General features: G+C 35.2%; 2 protein-coding genes and 1 long non-coding RNA gene across 4 annotated transcripts; all 3 read right to left on the bottom strand.

The window, feature by feature from the left end:
• Positions 1 to 478: 478 nt before the first annotated feature.
• On the bottom strand, positions 479 to 3,310 carry LOC113713340 (uncharacterized). Its single transcript, XR_011822480.1, has 2 exons — positions 2,580 to 3,310; positions 479 to 1,827 (listed from the first exon to the last, which is right to left on the bottom strand). It is a non-coding gene; the product is annotated as an uncharacterized lncRNA (long non-coding RNA).
• Positions 3,311 to 6,866: 3,556 nt separating this feature from the next.
• LOC113715149 (EPIDERMAL PATTERNING FACTOR-like protein 2) lies at positions 6,867 to 8,273 on the bottom strand. The gene is made up of 3 exons (XM_027239364.2): positions 7,771 to 8,273; positions 7,619 to 7,665; positions 6,867 to 7,374 (listed from the first exon to the last, which is right to left on the bottom strand). Exons 1-3 carry the CDS (start codon positions 7,877 to 7,879, stop codon positions 7,117 to 7,119), a joined length of 414 nt encoding a protein of 137 aa, XP_027095165.1. The 5' UTR covers positions 7,880 to 8,273; the 3' UTR covers positions 6,867 to 7,116.
• Positions 8,274 to 10,755: 2,482 nt separating this feature from the next.
• LOC113714653 (putative lipase ROG1) lies at positions 10,756 to 16,000 on the bottom strand. Of its 2 annotated transcripts, XM_027238636.2 has the most exons (10): positions 15,494 to 15,999; positions 15,190 to 15,257; positions 14,928 to 14,998; positions 14,567 to 14,836; positions 13,999 to 14,159; positions 13,795 to 13,850; positions 13,562 to 13,614; positions 13,362 to 13,485; positions 12,034 to 12,131; positions 10,756 to 11,447 (listed from the first exon to the last, which is right to left on the bottom strand). In XM_027238636.2, the coding sequence occupies exons 1-10, from the start codon at positions 15,793 to 15,795 to the stop codon at positions 11,376 to 11,378; spliced, it is 1,275 nt and encodes a 424-aa protein (XP_027094437.1). In that variant the 5' UTR covers positions 15,796 to 15,999; the 3' UTR covers positions 10,756 to 11,375. The 2 variants fall into 2 exon arrangements, with proteins under 2 accessions (XP_027094437.1, XP_071925856.1); XM_072069755.1 differs by lacking the exon at positions 12,034 to 12,131 and having other exon boundaries at positions 15,494 to 16,000.
• Positions 16,001 to 19,855: the final 3,855 nt, after the last annotated feature.

Below are 19,855 nucleotides of genomic sequence, written 5' to 3'. Positions count from 1 at the left end.
GTTGCAATTAGTCTAAAAGGATTATAATGATGATCCACTTTAAATTAGCAAGCAATCCTATCTAGAGATGTTTCATTTCTTAAACTGTATATTCAGCCGCTCAAAATTGTTGAGAAAGTTAAAAACGTCAAATCTACTCTTGGGCTTGAAATCAGGAAAATGTCGTTGTTCCATGGATTAACTTTTCAGGCGCTGACCGCGTAGTGAATTTTTTTTTATTTTTTTTATACTAACAAGTTTGGATATATATCATGTGTATAATTTGAATTTATGTTACTAGGTACAATCAAAAGTGATCTGCCATCTTCTTTTCTCCTGATCCACAAATTCTTTTTATATTTTCTTTGGTTTATCCGGTCGGATGAGCCACCTGAAATCAAGACACTTTCTGTCGAGATGACAAATAAGCAAACACAATTTGAAGTCTAAAAAAGACAATTTCATGTCGTTTCAAGGACACAAGGACGCTTTATGTTGGTAACTTGGAATATAATAAATCCTTCATTAAAGTGCTAGAATTCTTGGTTTCAAGGTGCTTATAGATCAGCCAGCCAATACGAAGTTGAGCACTGCTACTTTATTCTTCTCTAAGAACCTCAATTCTAATATTTACTATCTCAAGCCGCCTTCTCTACATTATACAACACCAATGCACTTTTAATAACAAGAAGGTAATCCTAAATACTCAGTAGTGATCCAACAGTAAGATTTCCAAACACCACAGCTCAAAGCCACAAGAGGGTTCAAGAAGTATCTACGCTGAATCTTACCTCCATTTAGGTGCAGGGCTCTGGACTCTGGAGTATTATGATATCTTCTCGTGGAAAGTTCTAAAAGAGATGGTATTATAACACAGTGGACTGGTTGGCAATTGCAAGTTGAAAGAGAGGACGGTGTATCTTCTGGTGCAGTCAGATCTTTTCCCATTCCCACTTGTGTTTTATGATATATCCCTGCTGTTTCTGCTGATATATTAACTGATGAACAGCTGTAAGGATAAATGGATTCTGGATTCCTTCCATTGGCATGTTGTTTGTCAGCAAGTGCAACTTTCACATAGCTCTTTATTCCAAACTTTATATCAGAGCCCGGATCTTGTTGTTGCAATATTTTTCCAGCTAATTATTGATTCTTCCAAATTTTCGTACCTAACTTCTTCCTCTACTAAAGCTACTGTTTCTTTTTTTGATGTTGAACCTCAAAAGATACCTGCATTTGGAACCATTTAATGTTTCTGCTTTATTCTCTAATCAAGCTTTCAAGCATAATCACTTCATTCCAAGATATATAGGTATACTATAATTCCGTTTACATGCAACCTTTTAGTCACTTCCAACACTAACCTATTCCTCCTTGTCATCTTCATCAATCAAATCCTCTAATTGCTCATGCTCTCCTTCTTCAATCTTTTCCTGGCTGGTAACACTCATGTCACCGTTTCCACCTGCAATCTCATCTTCCTCGTTCCCCTGGAACTTGTTTTCTTCATCCTCAAATTCGAGCTCATCATCCTGATTTCTCCGAAACTCTGCAGCTAGTTCGTCTAGTCTAGGATTAAGATTCTTCCTCCCCATCTTCAATAATGGATACCCAATTTTCCCTTCTTCAGCTGCAACTTCGGAGCTCTCCACCAAAGCTACCTTCCTGGCATTGAATTGCTTGGCTTGATAAAGCAACCAAATGCATATGGCAAGCAGTAAACATATCTGAAGAGCTAGCTTCAATTTGGACCCTTTCACTCTTTGGTTCCTACTAGATGATTGCTTCAACATTATCAACTTAATACTTCCACCTTAACCTAGAACATTTGATTTGCCGGAGTTTCCCCTGTATCACCACCCAAATATACTACATCCAGTTAGTGGAAATGTGTCAAGAAAACATATAGACTGTAATCAGAAACTTGCACACAATTATTTTATTTTATTTTTTTTACGATATCTAAGTAGTACGGAATTCATAAAAGTATTGTAAAACATCAAAGAAACTCCCCCGCCCCCCTTTTCTTTGGGTACAAGCACATTCTTCTCAACTAATTGATGCACATCACAAGCAGGGAAGAGGTTGGAGAAAAATTTGTCAATTGCAATGTAAACCTTAGCTGGAAACTGAATTTGACATAGATAGCCACCAACCAGACTTCAGTCAAATTCAGTGCTTGCTGCAGAATCCGGGGGGTGGTTAAATACCAATCACAACAACAACTATCGATTCCTGCATTTATGCAGTAATGCTAAGAGAGAAACAAGGTCCATTGAAATCCTCTTCAAAACAAAATGAACGCAACTCACTGGCAAGGAACAAAAAAGCACACAACTTACACAAACTTCATTGGAGAGATAGAGAAACTAATTGACCAGATCAACAAAGATTTACATTCCTAGCCAGACAACAATCTTATAAAGTTCTTGATAAGCAGATTCCGGAGATGACGCCCTACCTCAAGAAAGATTGCTTCAAAGAATTCCAACCATCCCAAAAAAACAGCAACTAGCCACTAAGGGTTCCATTCCATATATAACAAAGCAAGATTACGATAAACTACTGTAAACCAAATAAACTGCTACGAAAGAACATACCAGTAAAGCAACTAGGCTGTTGCACTTGCAGGCGAGTGAGAATGCGTGTGGAAAATAATGCTACTAATGATACTTAATTAAGTTGCAGTCACATGTACTGCACTGGTTGAATTTATGAGATATTTTGGTAAGGAGTTAATAAGGTGATGGAGGACGGATGTGTCGGTGCCGTTTTTATTGCTATCATTATTATTTATGGTGGCCAAGGTAAAAAACAATATACTAACCACCTAGTTTTTTGGTTCAATGACCACCAAAAAAAGATATTTACGCTGTAGGTGAAACGTTATAACCCCATCTATCCAGGTACTTACTAATTCCTATTTAAAAGAAATGTCGGAACACTCTATGTTTTAGAGTCAGATATATATATATCCGTTAGGCTTTTTTGTAAAAAAAAAAAAGAAAATTAAATTATAAAAATATTATCATTACGACAAAAAAAAAAAATATCTTTTAGATTTGATCGAGTTTGTATGCCTGCTAGCAGCTTCTCTGTGTAGAATAAGATAGGCTTGTTATGGTTCCGACACAAAAAAGGTACAATACAATGCTAGTACCAGTAGCAGCAGGAAGACAAAACCAATGCAGCTCAGCTTTATCCATCCGTGTCGATCATAGAGCACCTACAGTAATCTACGATAGAGAAAGCTCTCAATAAATGTACGTGGAAAAATGGCTTCTTTCTATTTGGCCATTAGCGCATCTTGTAACAAACCGCCCAACAAAATGCTTATGCCGTGGGGTTTATGATTAGGCATTGGGAATCGTAGGATTCTGCTTTACCGACTCACCACCAGTTGCACACACACACACACTTATGGTATAGTTTAGCAAATTAAATTAGGCTGTCTTTTGCTATCCAGCCCAAAGTGTTGTACTGGTGCCAATATTTTGTTGTCGAGTTCATTTCAGTTCTTGTCCCAAGCAATGCGTAGCGACCAAGGTGAGTGACTAGTGACCATATTTTTTTGGTTTAGCGAGTGCTTGGATGGGATGGATTGGTTTGATATAATTTGTTGAACCATAAACATGCCTTACATTTACTTGAATTTAATGTAATTCGTGGTATGAGACTTTGAGGTGTCTTTTTTTTTATATATATAATTTTTGTTTACCTTCCATCCTCTCTGGCGCCTTTCTTACCCCTAATTCGAATCCTAAATCTGGTAGCAAAAAGAATTTTAAAAACCCTCCTCTTATCGTTAAACCAATTCCACTAGACCAACCTCGGTGGCTCTGAGAGACTTTGAGATGTCATTCATTCGTAAATGTGTATAGGTAGTACGGCTTTCTATGATTTTTTTCTCTTTTGGATATTTGGAGACCCTTTTTTTTTTTTAAATCACTTCTCTAGAATTTTGTGGCAAAATGGTTGGTGAGGCGAATTGAGGGATTTATGAAGGATTTTATATCCTTCCAAATATGTTTATACTGTTTGGATTACTTAGGAGGTATTTGAAACTGTAATTCATCAATTATTTTAGTGTTTAAATGTATTTAAATAATTATATAAAAATATATTTAAATAATTGATAAATGATCGAGGCAGATATCTTCCACGTAATCCAAACAACCTAAAGAGATTTGGGATGATTTCAAATATTTCCTCAAATTTCTTAGTCCAAACGTAACCCATATTTGATAATAATGGACAAAGAGAATAAAGGCTGCTCTATTCTTTCAACTAGATATTTTCAATTCAAAGTTAGCAATTTTATGTGCTTTAGAAGAAGAATAAAGACGGTATCATGGTGCAAATGAAAATTTATTTTAAGACAAAGAAAGATCTCTCAGCTATTGCACTTTGGCCTTTTGCATTTTTTTTTTTTTGGGATTGGTTTGCCTTTCAAGTACATCTTCTTCTTCTTCTTCTCTCTCTCTCTTTACATTTTTTTTCAAGTACGTAGACACCCAAAGTGCAAATTGAATCAGGCTGGAACTATCCATAACGGAGTCCAAATCGGAGCAACCCACTTTTGGATCCTGGGCTGACTACTGTTAAGGCTCAGGCAACTGCCCAACGAGTTGAAATTTGGGCCCATCTTTCCTTAACCATCTATTATTCTCTTTCTGTCCAATCCAATTCAACATTTATATTTCTTCAAACCTGTTTCACAACGCTTTCACAAATTTTTTTTTTTTAAAAAGTTTCACTGCCTCGCTTTTGAGAAGGATAACTGGAAAATTAGCAACTTCTACAGTGATAATGGGGTCGATTGTCTACATTTTATATCTTCCCATATTTTTTCCTCAGTCATGAATCATTTATATGAAAAGAACAAACTATCCTTAGAATTTATCGAGTCGATCTTGAGCATGAATATGGTCACAAGGTGCCTAAAATTGATGCGTCAAAAATTACATAGGTAACGATAATTAGTAACATTGATGCGTCAAAAATTGTACTAGGTGCCTAAATTCCCCCACTAATTAGGATCAATAGGATATAATACTTTATAGTACTGTTTTAGAAATACTACGAGTGTAACTAACTTTACTATCCTTTCATATACAAGGGTTGGATTATGTAGTCAGGTGAAAGGAATTGGTGAAAGGAATTGTAACTAAGAGGTATTAGATTTAAAATCTCTCACTTACCTAACATATATATACATTTAGCAATTGGAACTAGCTAAATGTTGTCCCTCCTATCCTTCTTCTTCTTTTTTTTATAAGTTGCAAATGTCCATCTATTTTACTTACAATTTGCGACTAATTTTGTTCGAATCGAATTTAACCCCTTATAGGAGAAGTTCTCCCATTATTCTCTTCATTCTAATAGGTTTCGAACCAAGACACTGTCAAGGACTTAGGCCATGCTTGGATTGTTTGTTTCCGTCGGAAAATATTATCATTTTCTGTAATCACATTTTCCTATCGCCTTTTGCCCTCACATATATCAAATCGCTACAGTAATTTTTTCATGAAAAATGACGAAAAATACAATCCAAACACAACCTTAAATTCCTTCCACTTGCGCCAACATCCATTGGTTTGTCCCTTCTATTCACAAACCAAACTGTGAAATTCACTCTTATAGTAATCATGTAGGGTGTCAAGAAAAACTGTAGTGATAGGAATAATATATCAAAGAAGGAAATGAGGCAGTAGCAGTAAGAGCAGCTAGCGTCCAAGCAGACCCATAGATTTATCCATTCGAGGAGGCCTGCAGGAGAGGACTCAGAACTCAGGAGCTCTTTTTCTGAATTCTGATGCAAAAAATATTTATATATGAAAATCTTGTATGATACGAAAACAGGACTGCAAAACTGACATGGTTGATACTCTCACATCTCTATCGCATTAAAAATAGTACTCCTACCAAATCTCCATTTCAATTCCAATATCCTCACATTCCCATCCATTCTTGATTGTACTAAACATCTTGATTAAGACATTAATAATATATCAAACAAAACTCCCCCTCCAAAAAAAATGCCCCTTCCTCAGTCCTATGCCTCATTCTTTTCCTTTTACAGCTCCCAAAAAGTGGTTCCATTTGTACTGGGACAGTGATCCATTTGGCAATTATCCACTATTAATTACTTGGGGAATCATCAATTCTCTAATCATTCAGAATAATGATCTTGCCATGATGTTTATCGTTCACTTGAGACAAATATTTGAGAATCATCAACTTTTGATCAGGCGTGAATTTGGATGATTCAACGCGTGCATGTGGGATTTACAAATTGGTGATCATGCTTGAAGTTCAAGAATATAAATAGAAATTGCAAGGAAAAAGTGCATTTAATATTTCTTGGATAAGGTAGCAATAGTTCTTGCCATTAATATTTAACAGATAAAAAGGAGATTAATGACTCCTAAAACACTTGCAAAGCTATCTATATATACTAGTACTCCCTCCCTTTTTTTATAACTGACGTTTAAGGTTTTGCACACCAATTAAGAAAAGTTTTTCATTGTTTAAATCTATACACTACTTTCCTTTTGTACCCTCATTAATTATCCAATTCACCCATGTTTTCTCTCACTAGAGTACTAAATGGTGCTGTTTTACTAGGTCAAAAGCAATGCAAACTAACTAGGAGTAGTAATTAAGAACCCTGTATTGGAAAAGAGAGATAAAAGGGTAAAATTGTGAAAAAATAATTAATGCTGCGTGGGGATAGTAAAACGACAAATAAAAGTACTTAAGAGCAAATTTCTTAAACGTCAGTTGTACAAAAAGGGAGGAAGTAATTGATAAGCTGGGGAACAGTACATACTGACTGTCAGGAGCTTGACAAGAATGTAACAACAAAGTGCATTTATGGTTGGATATGTAGGAAATAGATCTTGACATTAATAATTAAAAGATAAATGGGCATTAATGAATCCTAAAACACTTACAAAACTAGATATACAAATTGATATAAGCTTGGGAACAACACATATTAGAGGCCGGAACTAAATATTTTTGCCCAAGACTACATATATAGACAAGTGAAGAAACTTATTTTCTTCATACAAAAGGCTTGACTTGTGGGTCCTTTTTTTTTTTTTTTTTGGGTCTAATAATTGAAAAATACAATCAAGGATTGAAAATGAAGTTGCCACATTTACACTTCCAACACATAGGCTTATAGTTGGAGATATCATCACCTCTTGAATAAGCTATAGTAGGTGTTGCAAAGAACTGATTGCTCCTTGTTTTTTGGTGCTTTAGACTGGGAACAATTGGAACTTGAACTGCTTCACAGTGCCCACAAGACATGCATCTTCTCTCACATCTTGGTGGCCTTGATCCTATCAAAGACCTCACCATGACAACCTTCTCTTCAACTCTCTTCTGCCACCACCATCCACAATTTTCGACAAACACAAGAAAATTGTCAGAATTGTTTAAGACCTTAATGATCACAAAAACAAACAACAAATTACATTCCACTAATTAAGAATCCTCTCTGGATTTTCTTGAATGAAAATTGGATATAGTTTTGTTCTCATTTTTAACAGTTTTAAGACGAGGGTTCGATTCTAAACGTTAATTTCACCCTTCTGCAGAACCAGTAAAAGAAGAAAAAGCTCAGTACCTGATTAGCTTCAAGGCTCTGAACTTGCAATTTAGGAGTTGCTCTGCCTATAAAGTGAATGATAGCAGAGACTTCAGTAATAAATTCACTTGTAAATACTAACGTTGAGAGGGTTTTAAAAGAATTGGAGAAATGATAAAGTAGGAACTTACCTTCAGCAATGATTTTAAAAGGGTTCGATCTTGTAATCAGAAGAAAGAGCACAAAAGTGAGGAGATGTCGATTTCTATAGTGAAAAATGCGGCCAGCTCCTGAACCCATTGAGCTAAAAAGGTGAAAAGAGTTGGGGAAAGAGGGAGAGAGCAAGTCGGGAAGTCAGAAAGATGGAATATATATTGAGGTAAAAGAAGAAAGATTGGTCAATCAGAAGTGACTGCATGGCATCGCTGCCACCTGCTCTCCATTACTCTCAAAAGCTTCTATGCAGTTTGCAACTTTGTACACACCAGTTTTCTACAACAAGCAGTCCTTTTCTTGACAAAATAATAATAGAATGTGGAGTGCAAAGTTTTACCAAATGGAAGAAAAATACTTGAGAGACAAAAGTGTTTTGAAAGGGAAAGATCTCGAACCTCTTTAAATGAGCCCGAGACTCAGAAGCTCTGAGACTCTGATCCAGAAGGGGAAAAAGACCCAATTTTTATTACTAGTCTTATGGGACCAGGGGGAGAGGGGCGAAAAAAAAATTTAAAAACTAAAAAAGGGAACTCCAAACAAAATTAAGGATAGAGAGACTGAAGGTGGGAGAGAATTCAGATTTCAGAATGAGATTACTAGTATTTGCCTATTTGGAATGATGTGCAGTGCCGCTGAAAGGAACAAGGGAAGGTAGTTTACCAATTATTTGCACGCAGCACACGCACACTAAAGCACTCATAGCCGGTATGATACGTGACGATGGATAAAAGGGATTTGGCAAAAAGGACATTTGATATCAGACATGCGAACCACAAAGGATGTGGCTTTATGGGCTTTCCTTTTCCTTCATTTTCACTCATTTTGTCCCCTTCATTTATGCGTATATCGTAGGATCACTGTTTTGCTTGGCTATTGAGCAGTTCATTTATTATTAAATACTACTACTGCTTGTAGTAGATTTTTTGATTATTTAGAGGCCAATCAGCCATGCATGGTAAACTTCAATGGCGATCTCTAGCCTCTACTTTATGTATTTAACACGCAAAATTCTCTCGTCTTCTCCCCTCAGAACAGTATATCGAGTTTCCAAGAAAGATTATAGGTTAGGGCAGGTGGATACTACTATAGAGATGAGTCTTAGTAGATTTGATGTAGCTATGCATATAGCTAGCTTTGTGTCTGTGTCTCTGCAAGTAAACTATGATAATGATTCATGAATTTGATGAGAAAATTTTACCTCCGAATCCACGCAAACTCTTTTGTTTACGGGATCGTTATAGTGTAGGGTGATCCGATCTAGTGGTGGCATTCACGCCTATGGTCATATCACAGCCTCAAATCAATTTCTGTCTAGTCTTGTGATGAAAAAAAGGAAATGTCTAGTGGTGATCAAAAGTAGGAATGATGGAAGTCGTAAACAGACGTTACTGTAGTATTATCAAATTGATTGACCAATTTTTCTTCTCTTCTTATAATTACCATACCAAGAAGTACTCTGAAACAAATTATTATTGTAAATCTTGAAATTTTGAATATATTTTCCCAATTCTCTTATTTGTGTCAACTTGTACGTAGGAATTAGAAAAAGGAACCGACAAGCCATTTTAATGTGACAAAAAGATGGAACAAGAATTACTTCTTTGATCACTTCACCTCAAATGTCTGCAATTCTTTTGGCCTAGATGTATAAAATATGCTGAAACTTGAGTTGCATAAAAACTTTGAGCTTCTTTTTTTTCTTTTTTTAAATACTTATCTGTGTGCTTGAGGGACAATTGATATCCTTTATCATGTATAATTTGAGAAATTCATGAATAAAGAATTGGACTCGTCTGGTTGAAACTGGCTTGCAAATATGTATAGTATCTATCATTGGCGGCATTGGGTATGTCATAGAAAAAAAAAATTTTTTGGGGTGCGGTAAGTGTGGCAGGCACAGAATTATTTTGTACCGATTCTTTTCTTCTTTGATTTTCCTTCTCAGAGAACACAGAGCAATTATTGCACTTCTCCATAGGAGTAGATGAAAAGGTCATTTTCAAAGTTTGATTTTTTGGGCTTTTGTGAAACCACTCGTGTGTCTATGACCCTTTTTTTTTTCCCTCTACTATCTGAAAGGAGTATTTGAAAGCCAGATGCTCCTCGATGTTCCTATTGTATGCAATCTAATAGAGAATCATGTGGGGATTGATCATCTATTATGTTTTGGCACATCAGAGGTAGAAGAAGTGGGGTTCCCATCATCTTTACTGTTTTCTCCACAGAAAGTTGATTGCAATGGGCCAATGCCTCGTTCAGTTTGCTATGGTGTTTTGCTAGCTGTTTTTTTTTTCTCTCTCTCAATGGTAATGTAGTGATTTCAGATCCTTCGAACTTAAAAAGTACTAACAAATACAGGGCATTGGATTTTGTCAAATTTCAATTAAACTCACTCACATATTATGCAAAGGTACAATGATGAAAACTGAAAAGGGCTATTTCTACATTTTATTGAGCTGCTAACTACACCATGGTACTGTAAAACGGGCAGTTTCAGTTTGCCCTGCTGCAGATTCATCTTAGTTACTTCTACTACTAGTAGCATCCTTACGCCATCTTGATTCAACCAACTTCTGCAGAATTTAATTATCAAATCACCGAGTTAATAATGGAGATCCGGGGACAGTGGACACCTACCTACCCATAATTCTGTCAGCAGCGCTTCCTGCTGCAGGTACGTACCCTGCAAGGCTTTGTCCACATTGGCAATCTGGACACAAGTAGTAGATAAGGTCCCATCTCCCCACCATAGGCTTTACCCGTTTTCACCTGCTTTGGGGCACAGAGGACTCCATGTGGTGGGAGCTTCACCTATGCTCAACTGTATGCATTTTCATTTTCTTCCTCGTGCCAACGGTGACAACAGTATCTACTACTATTTAGGTACATATTGTACAGGGTGGCCAGAAAGAAACAATAATTGTACATGATCTACCTGATTATTTTCTCAAACAATCTAGTGAAAAAGAAAGGGATTTATGTAGTATACACGATCAAAAGAGTAGATTACAGTGGAAAATACCACCTCAAAGAATTAATGAAGTATGTACATATCGGACGGGTTAATTCCACTTTGTCCCCCCAAACTTTGGACGATTATCCACTTAAGTCTCTAAACTTCAAAATGGGACACTTAAGTCCCTAAACTTATAAATACCTCCCACTTAAGTCCTTGAACTTATAAAATGGGATACTTAAATCCTTAAACCCTTATAAAATGGGACACTTCGACCACCAACGGCATTCAGGATTTGTTAACAATTTTCCTTAAGTGGGAGGTATTTATAAGTTTAGGGACTTAAGTGTCCCATTTTGAAGTTTAGGGACTTAAGTGGATAATCGTCCAAAGTTTGGGGGGACAAAGTGGAATTAACCCCATATCGGACCTCTGATTTTTTGTTTTTGTTGCTGGCTCTTCTGGAATAAGACAATAAACAGCAAAAATTTGACTCCTCTAAATCCAGTTCCAAAAGCGTACATGGGTTGATAATGGTGCAAGACAGCAGGATTCTCAAGAATACGGTATATATGATGATATATCTAAGATATGTGCAGTGATAACAATACAAAATTTCGACTTCTACAGCTGGAAATTGTCAATCGTATGCTGTATTACATCGGCACCATCAGAATTCGTACAGTAGCTCTGTACCTGGAAAAAAGGTAACCGTAAGTCTTTCAAGTTATTATATGGAGATGAAGAGTAAGACAGAGTACTTGAATCGGCAAATTCTACAACATAAAGAAACTGTAAACCAGGTCTTGTATAACATCGGCACCATCAGAATTGGTGCGCCAATATATTACCCGAACAAGTAGGAAAACAAGAATAGTTTCTTGAACCACAGAACTTGCAGCAGTGGCAGAAAATAATTATATTAGTTGATTGCACCGTAGCAGCATTCAGCGTCATCCTAGATGGTTAACACCTCTAACATCATAAACAAGAAGATAGATGATGCCATTGTCAAGTGTTATCAGTAAGGCAGTAAGCATCTAACTACGGACTCAGAGCAATGGAAGAGATTTGTGTAAACTGGAATTCTAGTGCTTGGATGTTCATTTATTTGGCTGTTCAATGGAGAAACTCAAATTGGTAACTTTCACGCGTCTAACGTAAATGAGACAAAAATGACAGAATAAAAGACCTAAGCAAGCAAAAAACACATGATTTGGAAGTTCCTGCAGCGAGCAAAGGCATTATTGACTCGTTGTGGAGCTAGGGGTTGAATACATGCCTGAATGGTGTTGTGAGCAAAATATCTCTGTTTACTTCCTTTGAAACTGACGTCAACACGTTCCCAGCTCAATTTTGTTAAACTTCTCAGCATGACCTCTAAGATTTCGAAAATAGAGATTAAATGAATGAATCAAACATCACACGAAATCAAAATGGATGAACAATCTGTGAAAAATATTTAAGCAGATGCAAACAGCTCAATGCTAAGAAAATCGACAAGTGAGCGTGTCAATAAAATAATTGGCATATAATTCCAGATGTATATGTTCTCATGACATCATGCCATGTTTTGGGTCCTGATGTCACCAAAAGAAGTGGCTGTAGTTGCAAAGAACTAAAGTAGTTCATATGGTCCTCCACCATAGGATTAATTTCTGAATTTTCGACCATGCGATCGAAAGAAGATAACATGGCCTGTAAAATGGTCCGGTCCAACTTCCCACCAAAAGAATTTAAATTGTCCAACACTTGATAAGCCCACATTTTGACACAGAACTTCATTTTATCCAAGTCTGGTAAAACACGGGATTAAAAATGGAACTCTCAGTTACATGAAGACTACAGCAATCTCTAATCTCTTCTGAAATTTCCAAAATCCTTTCTAAGAATCTTGAATTGCTTTTTCATTCGACATCAATAGCATCATCTACTCTCTCATCAGACTATAATCTTCAGCCCGATTGGCAGTTCGGCACTGCCTAAAGACACATGGAGTTTATTTACCAGCTCAAGAATACAGAGAAGCCACTTAAAACACCATTTTAAACAGTTTAATTTACGGTAACATGAGATGGATTCGATAAATATAAATCACCGATCCGCATATAGGATGCTTTAAACTCAGTTCTCTCAATGTCACTGAGTGTACAGCACACTGTTGAGACGTGTCAAATTACCAAAATCTGGACGTTTTCTCATGCCACTAACATACAGATAGGATTAATGTTCTGGATAGTTTAATAAGAGGGATTATGTTTTCCGCCAAGAGTTCATAAAATTGATTTACTAAGACCAGCTTACACTTCAAAGTCACATTTAATTGCTCATGCAACATTGCATATCATTGGCTCTCAATCCTGGTCTGAAAAGCTACATGGAAACTGCTACTTGTGTATCATCATGATGTGTAACCATAAATTTAACAGTGGTCTCTCCTGGATTTAGACCAAAATCATCAACATATTTCCACCAAAACTTAACTATTTACACTTTGCAGGATCAACACCATTATCTAATGATAAATGGATTGCAGGTCAAACTCCCAATTGAAGACCTCTGATAAAAAAGAGACTTTATCGGTTAAGGGAGTTATAGGAAAAAACAAACCTTCCATGTCCGCAATCCTAAATCCCTCGACTCGAACATCCGTCTCTTCTTGTGAAATGGCTGTTTTTGCAGTCTCTATGTTCACGATATGTGGGTACTTATCATTTTTTAACAGATTGCGCCGCTGAAAATATAATTGAACTGTCAGAAAATCATTTTAGATGAAAACATCTTTCTGACTTTAAATGCTAAATGTTTACCTTTGGAAGCTCATTCCGGCGTCGCAAAGATGATGTACTCCACCCAACAAGATCTGCACTTAGTTAAGTTTTTCAAGTATGGCAGAGATTTTAAAACAAATGAAAGTAATTAAACCTGCAGCAATGTTATACTTCAATATCTGTAACTTGAACAGTTTCTTGACTGCATAAGGTATCTAATAATTTCTACTAACGTGGAAAAGCTCCATCAATTCAAGGGTATAACAGGATACGGTCATGTCGTACATTTGCATAGGCCACGCGTCGCTTAAATGATTGCAATGCGGATCTGCAAATCCAGGAACAAGAAATAAATGGTAAAGAAATAGAAGAAAATTTTCAGATATTCTGTTGGACACATGAAAAAAGAAGTAATAAAAAGTTCATTCTTTTTTGTTTAATTCTTTGGGACAATAAGTTCACTCATGTTTGCTCACATAAATTGAAGATCTTCAGAATCATTGACCATTTGAAACAGAAGTGGAGGTTTCCCATCATGACCGTCAGTCAGAAATAAATGTTTTCCGGTTCTTCCAAGTATCCATGCTGTATGTGATGCTACTTTCTCCAAGGTGTACAATCCACAGAACAAAGGGACCTGCATGTCCATGAAATGATAAAAGAATCATTACTAGAGTACTGGAGTGCAAGAACACACAAAAGCAATGCATGCAGCCTATGAAAGTTCCAATTGTTGGCTACTTGGTGCTGCTACATTACCTTTAAACTAGGAGATATAATTCTAACAACATATGATAGAAATATTAAAGAACAAACTAGCAGATAAATCTCAGATCTTAAACCAGAAACACTGCAGCCATGATGGCACTGCTACATTGTTGGAGTGGTTAAGTAAAACAGAAGGTGCATACAGAAAAGGTTCATACTGTAGTATATGAGCACTTCTCCCTGCTCGTCATTTGTACGCACATATAATGCTTAATCTGTTAGAGGTCATAATCATCAAAATCAAAATCCAGAAAATTGATGCTAGCAATTATTCACCTGTTTATGGCCCCTTGAACCAAGGTGAGGAGTTGCAGAGGTTATAAAATTCACAGGGTCCAGTCCAGCAATTTTGCCTTTATATTTGTCTTCAGATAATGATTCTTTGGATTCGTCAAGCTTACAATCTCCATTTTCTTCGTGGGATTTTCTGGTAAAATCTTTTCCATAAAGCACAGCTATAGCATACCTTGTTACCAGGCCACCAAGCGAATGACCTAGAAATGATATCTTCTGAAGGTTTGGATGCTTTTGAACAACAGATAACACCTGAAAATTTGGATAGATTTTGGTAATTAGCCCAATAATGAATTGCAAAAGCAATAGTTAAGCGCTAAGACAAAAGCCATGAACAACAAACCTCATCAGCCAGCCTCTTTCCCATTACATCAACCCCATCAAATGTCAGCATTGCTGAGTTAGACTCACTGCCTGAAAATAACACGTTAATTCGACATCATTTGTATGATTGTATAATGCATCTACACTGACTTGCTCCAGCTGAATTAAAATCAAATCAGATGGTCGACAAAGTTAAATTCAAGCTCATGTAGCTTAGTAAGTCACCATAACAAACAATGCAAATTTATCTAAGCACTACATTTATTGAAGATACAACTTACAATGCACTAGAACATCCTTGGGATATGCCTTCACAAACTGTTTTGCAACATACCTCCAATTCTGTGCACTGCAATACAAAAGGATCACAAATAAAAATCCAAGTGCTAAACACTAACACTAAGGCGCGCCGCCCGAAAAAAAAAAAAAAGAAGAGAAAAAAGCCAAGAGCTAAACATTAATTTTAGTTAACATTTAATACTTTGCCAATTTAATTTAATTCTTTGAAACTTTTAAACTTATGAATAACAACGTACCAAAAATATGAAAAACTAAAGTACCAAAAAAAAAAAACAAAAAGCTAACCTTCCAATAATACCGTTAACCATAACAATTAAGTGAGTCGGTGTACGATCCGTAACAGCCTGCATATTAAAACTTCCCTCGCCAGTCGGTTCATCAACCGTCGGATATTCATCGTCCATTCTGATACAACTGAATCTTCGCAGAATAAAATTTCGCCTCTGTTTCAACTTCTTCTTCCTTTTATCCTTGTTTCCTTTCTTCTGCATTTCTGCTCTGTTCTCCTTCTTTTCTGAACCCATTTCAAGGTTGCTATCTTCAACAGCTTTAGAATCTTCCTTCATCTCCTCCTCCACAGAACCCATCTCGCAATACCTCAAATATCGATCAACAATCTGTTCAATTAGTTTGATTGTAATAGAAGGTGTTTATGTTCGGAGCTACTGTGTGACTACGTGTAAACGAGAGGACTAATGGAGGAACGAATGAAATGTCAGCAGAAAGGGGCTCATTAAGTCAGGACTCAAGACTTTTGTTTGGAATAAGTATGCTGTCTGTTTCAGTTTGTTTTCGCCGGTGAGTAGTTAAAAAGGTTGGGACCACCCGCCTCGTCCTTCTAGTATTCATTTACCCGCAAAAACTTTTGTTCAGACAACAAATTTAATGCCATAACAAATTTTTTAATACTATCTTTCAATTTTAATTCAAGATGGGAATGATTTATTGAAAAGACAGATTTAATACTAATTGAGGTAAAAATTGCTGTGTCATTATTGAAATTCTAAATACCAATTTCCCAAAAAAAAAAGCAAAATTATACATATTTTTGTGTTTTGTGAGTGATATATTTTTGCCTTTGATATTATTTGAATGCACTAGAACACACCCAGGAATTAGAAGAATTTGTTAAGAATACTAATAATAAATTTTGATTAGGCCAATTAAATTGTTATTTTTTGAAATTTTTGTTAAAAAAGTAACGTAACAAGTTGGTATGCATGAAATAAAAAGATGATTAAAAAAATATATTTATGAAAAACATAAAGTTTGATTCAACCCAGTTTTCCACTAACTACCGGACACGTATAAATTTTTTTTTTGCCAAATGCTAAATTCAGCGCCTTTTGCAGGGTTGTAAAGTTCGAAGATGCTCCCAGATTCAGAATATTTGGGAGCTTGTGCATGGCAACTATTGCCGAATGCTACAATTCGTACAGTCAAAATAATAAGGCGGACAATTCGTAATAATTAGGGTTAATTGCACTTTGTATCCTTTAACTGGACCTGAATTCTCATTTTAGTTCCTAAACTTTAGAATGATTATAAAATTTGTCATACTTTAGTCTCTATAATATAAAACTTGTCCATTTTAGTTCCTAAAATATAAAATTTGTCTCAATCTAGTCCTCAAAATATACTCACTTAGACATAAAATCTGTCTCACTTCCTTAATCATGTTATTTAAGTGAGACAAATTTTATAGTTTAAAAACTAAAGAGTCTCATTTTAAAGTTAAAGGACCAAAGCAAAAATTTGAATATAGTTGAAGGGTGCAAAATGGAATTAATCATAATAATTAAGTACTACTAGATTTATTTTTTTATACTATAACAAGAACAATACTGTGTATATGGAGAGAGACGAGTTAGATGGTCCGAATGAGAGAGTGTAAGACCCTATTTGATAACCTAATTCATCACTTAAATGAATGGATTCAAATTTTAACATGTTCAAACATGTTTAATAATAAAAAAAATTGAACATTTGAATTAATTCAATGACATTGAATTTTCTAAACAAAATTCGCACTTATCACTTAATGTGATATACACTCAAATATATCATATTTAGTATTTAACAATTTAACAGTTTAATGGATTTAAACTTCAGATTTCATATCTCAATTTTCAAATTTCAGTTTTATCAAACTCACATTCCCAGACTCGAGACTTCCTGTTTATTCTTAAAAAAAAAAAAATTAACTACTGTATAATTAAATGCTTAGTTTAGCTTTCCACTTTGGGCTGATCCGTTTTCTTTTTCACCTAATTTTTTGGAGTCTTTCGAAATGCCATGTGGTACATTTGTTCAGATCCAGTTTTTCCTTTAGCAAAAAGGGCAAAAAGGGAAACGTCAATTTTGCAGGGCAGGTGCAAGTTTGGAGATGCTTTGAGATTCAGAAGAATAATGGTCGACAATCTTTTATTTGGTCCAACTAATGAAATGGAGAGTTAAATATAATTAGTACCCTCATTTAATAAATATAATACTGGTAGTAATGTGCTTGGTTTCTAGAATACGACAAAGTCAAAGGTTGGCTATTTTTGGTAGTCCGTTTGAATTGAATTTTCAAACTTCGGAGTCTTTGGAGCTGCCGTCATGGGATTTGACTACTAATCAATTTGTCGGGCATGACGAGGTCGAAATTGCGTTGCTATTCTGCTACCATTTTTTTAATAGTTGTTTTTTTTGTCACATGAGATTAGAGGAAGGAGAAAAAGAAGTGGGCGAGGAGACGAAAATTGCCGGGTTCTGTGGGTTCTCGAGGGGTTTAGGTTTGTCAAAATATTAAAAGTCCTTTGGACTTAGGAAAAAAAGAGGAGACGAAAATTGAATTGCGTACCATGATTTCTTTTAGTCATCTTATTCATTGGACTATGAAAACTTGATTGACACGAGTAGGTTTGCTGTTAATGTACATTGAATAATTGTTTTTTTTTTCATTAATGGAACCAAAAAAATAGAAGCAAATTTATATATGAAATTTTGGAATCCTTATCCTTACCTCAAAATTCCACTGTGGAGTTGATGATGGGAATGTTGTCTCAAAATTCTATTGTTGAATCAATCTAAGGTCTCATTTGGGATTATGACGGCATATAAAGAAGTCTTTCTGACACAAGTGTTTTTAATAAAAAGTACTTTTAAGTTATCAAAATTTGAGCCACTTAAGGTACGGAAAATTAATTACCAAAAACACTACTATAAGAACTTTTAATAGCGTTTATTCTAGCACCTCTAATTGATCAACATCCACAGGCTATTTTATGGGTCATTTGGAAAAGCTATTTTGTTGATCAAATTGATGAATTTGAATCTTAATCGGATTGGATTGAACATTAATCCAAGAGGCTGGTGGTTTCAATTAGTTTTAGCCAAATTCAAGAATGTTATGTTCTATTCATAATTAATTTGTATTTGAATTCGATGTTAAAATAGTTTTATCTCTCGTGACTTTGTCAAGTAAATCGTGACGGATGATTTTCAACTATCTCATTAATAAAATTGCTATTATTCTATCCCCCATAGAGAGAGAGAGAGAGAGAGAGAGAGAGAGAGAGAGAGAGAGGTGGTTTTATCCCCTAATTTTAAGAATTTCAAAATTCACGTTGTTATTGTATAAAAATGAGGGTGAGAATGGGTAAGCAGAACAAAATTATCAAACAATATAAATTGTTGAACTTTGTATATCAGAGTTGCTCTGATAAAGGGAAGAGAGAATAGGTTCCAGGAACATTCAAGAACTCCAACTCAATGGTCTCAGGAATATTGAATTTTTGTATGTTTTCCTGCTCTAGAATTGTTTGCTATTGTTGAAAGTCTATTTTTTACAAAATTTTGTTATTCAGCTTTTCTAAAACATATGCTGTGCAATCTAGTTTTATTTGGCCAAATTTATGTATGTTTGTTATTGATTAACTAATTAATTTGTTTTTGTTGTTGAAAGGAAAAAAAAAAAAAATGGCGCTCTAAGGGATGACTTAAAATTGTAGCGCATAAGTTTGGTCATTATTTCGCGACCCTATTTTTACATTATTGGACGGAAATTTCCATTTGTATAAGCCATCAAATGTTCAAAAAAAATTTTTGTTTTTGTTTTATTTTTGGCTTTGAAAGGAAACGGGTCCAAAAACTACAGTCCTAACTTCTCAAACTTAATTAAAATTGACATATAATTTTATTGTTTTCCTAGTACCTTTCCTTCAAAAATAGAAAAAAAATCTGGGTTTGCATCTAGTTAAGAAGCAAACTCTTTCCTTTGAGTTGTGAGGAATTTGTTTCCTAAAAAGTTTGTGTTTTATTTTTTACAAACACTGGGTTTGTTTGTTTGGATAGAGTATTATTTGAAATAAATACTGTTATACTTTTTGTGATGAGATAAAAATATTGTTGAGAATATAAAAAGGTGGGTTGGGAAATGTGTTTATGATGCAAGCCAAATATTATTTGACAAAATAGAGCTATCCAATATGTTAACTAAGCCAACATAAACCAGGCAGCGGTATGCTTTTCAAATAACATTTGCAATTTGCAAACAATTAATGAGTCAATAACAGGAGACAAGACCAGGTTTATAAAATTGGCAATAACAGATTTTTACCTCTTTCCTATCTTTGTTGTTTTTTTTCGATACAATAATTTTTA

The sequence above is a fragment of the Coffea arabica genome, chromosome 10c (assembly GCF_036785885.1).
Source record: "Coffea arabica cultivar ET-39 chromosome 10c, Coffea Arabica ET-39 HiFi, whole genome shotgun sequence".
In the NCBI taxonomy this organism is placed as follows: domain Eukaryota; kingdom Viridiplantae; phylum Streptophyta; class Magnoliopsida; order Gentianales; family Rubiaceae; genus Coffea; species Coffea arabica.
The sequence above is the reverse complement of the archived record's forward strand: the minus strand, read 5'-3'. Positions and strand labels throughout refer to the sequence as shown.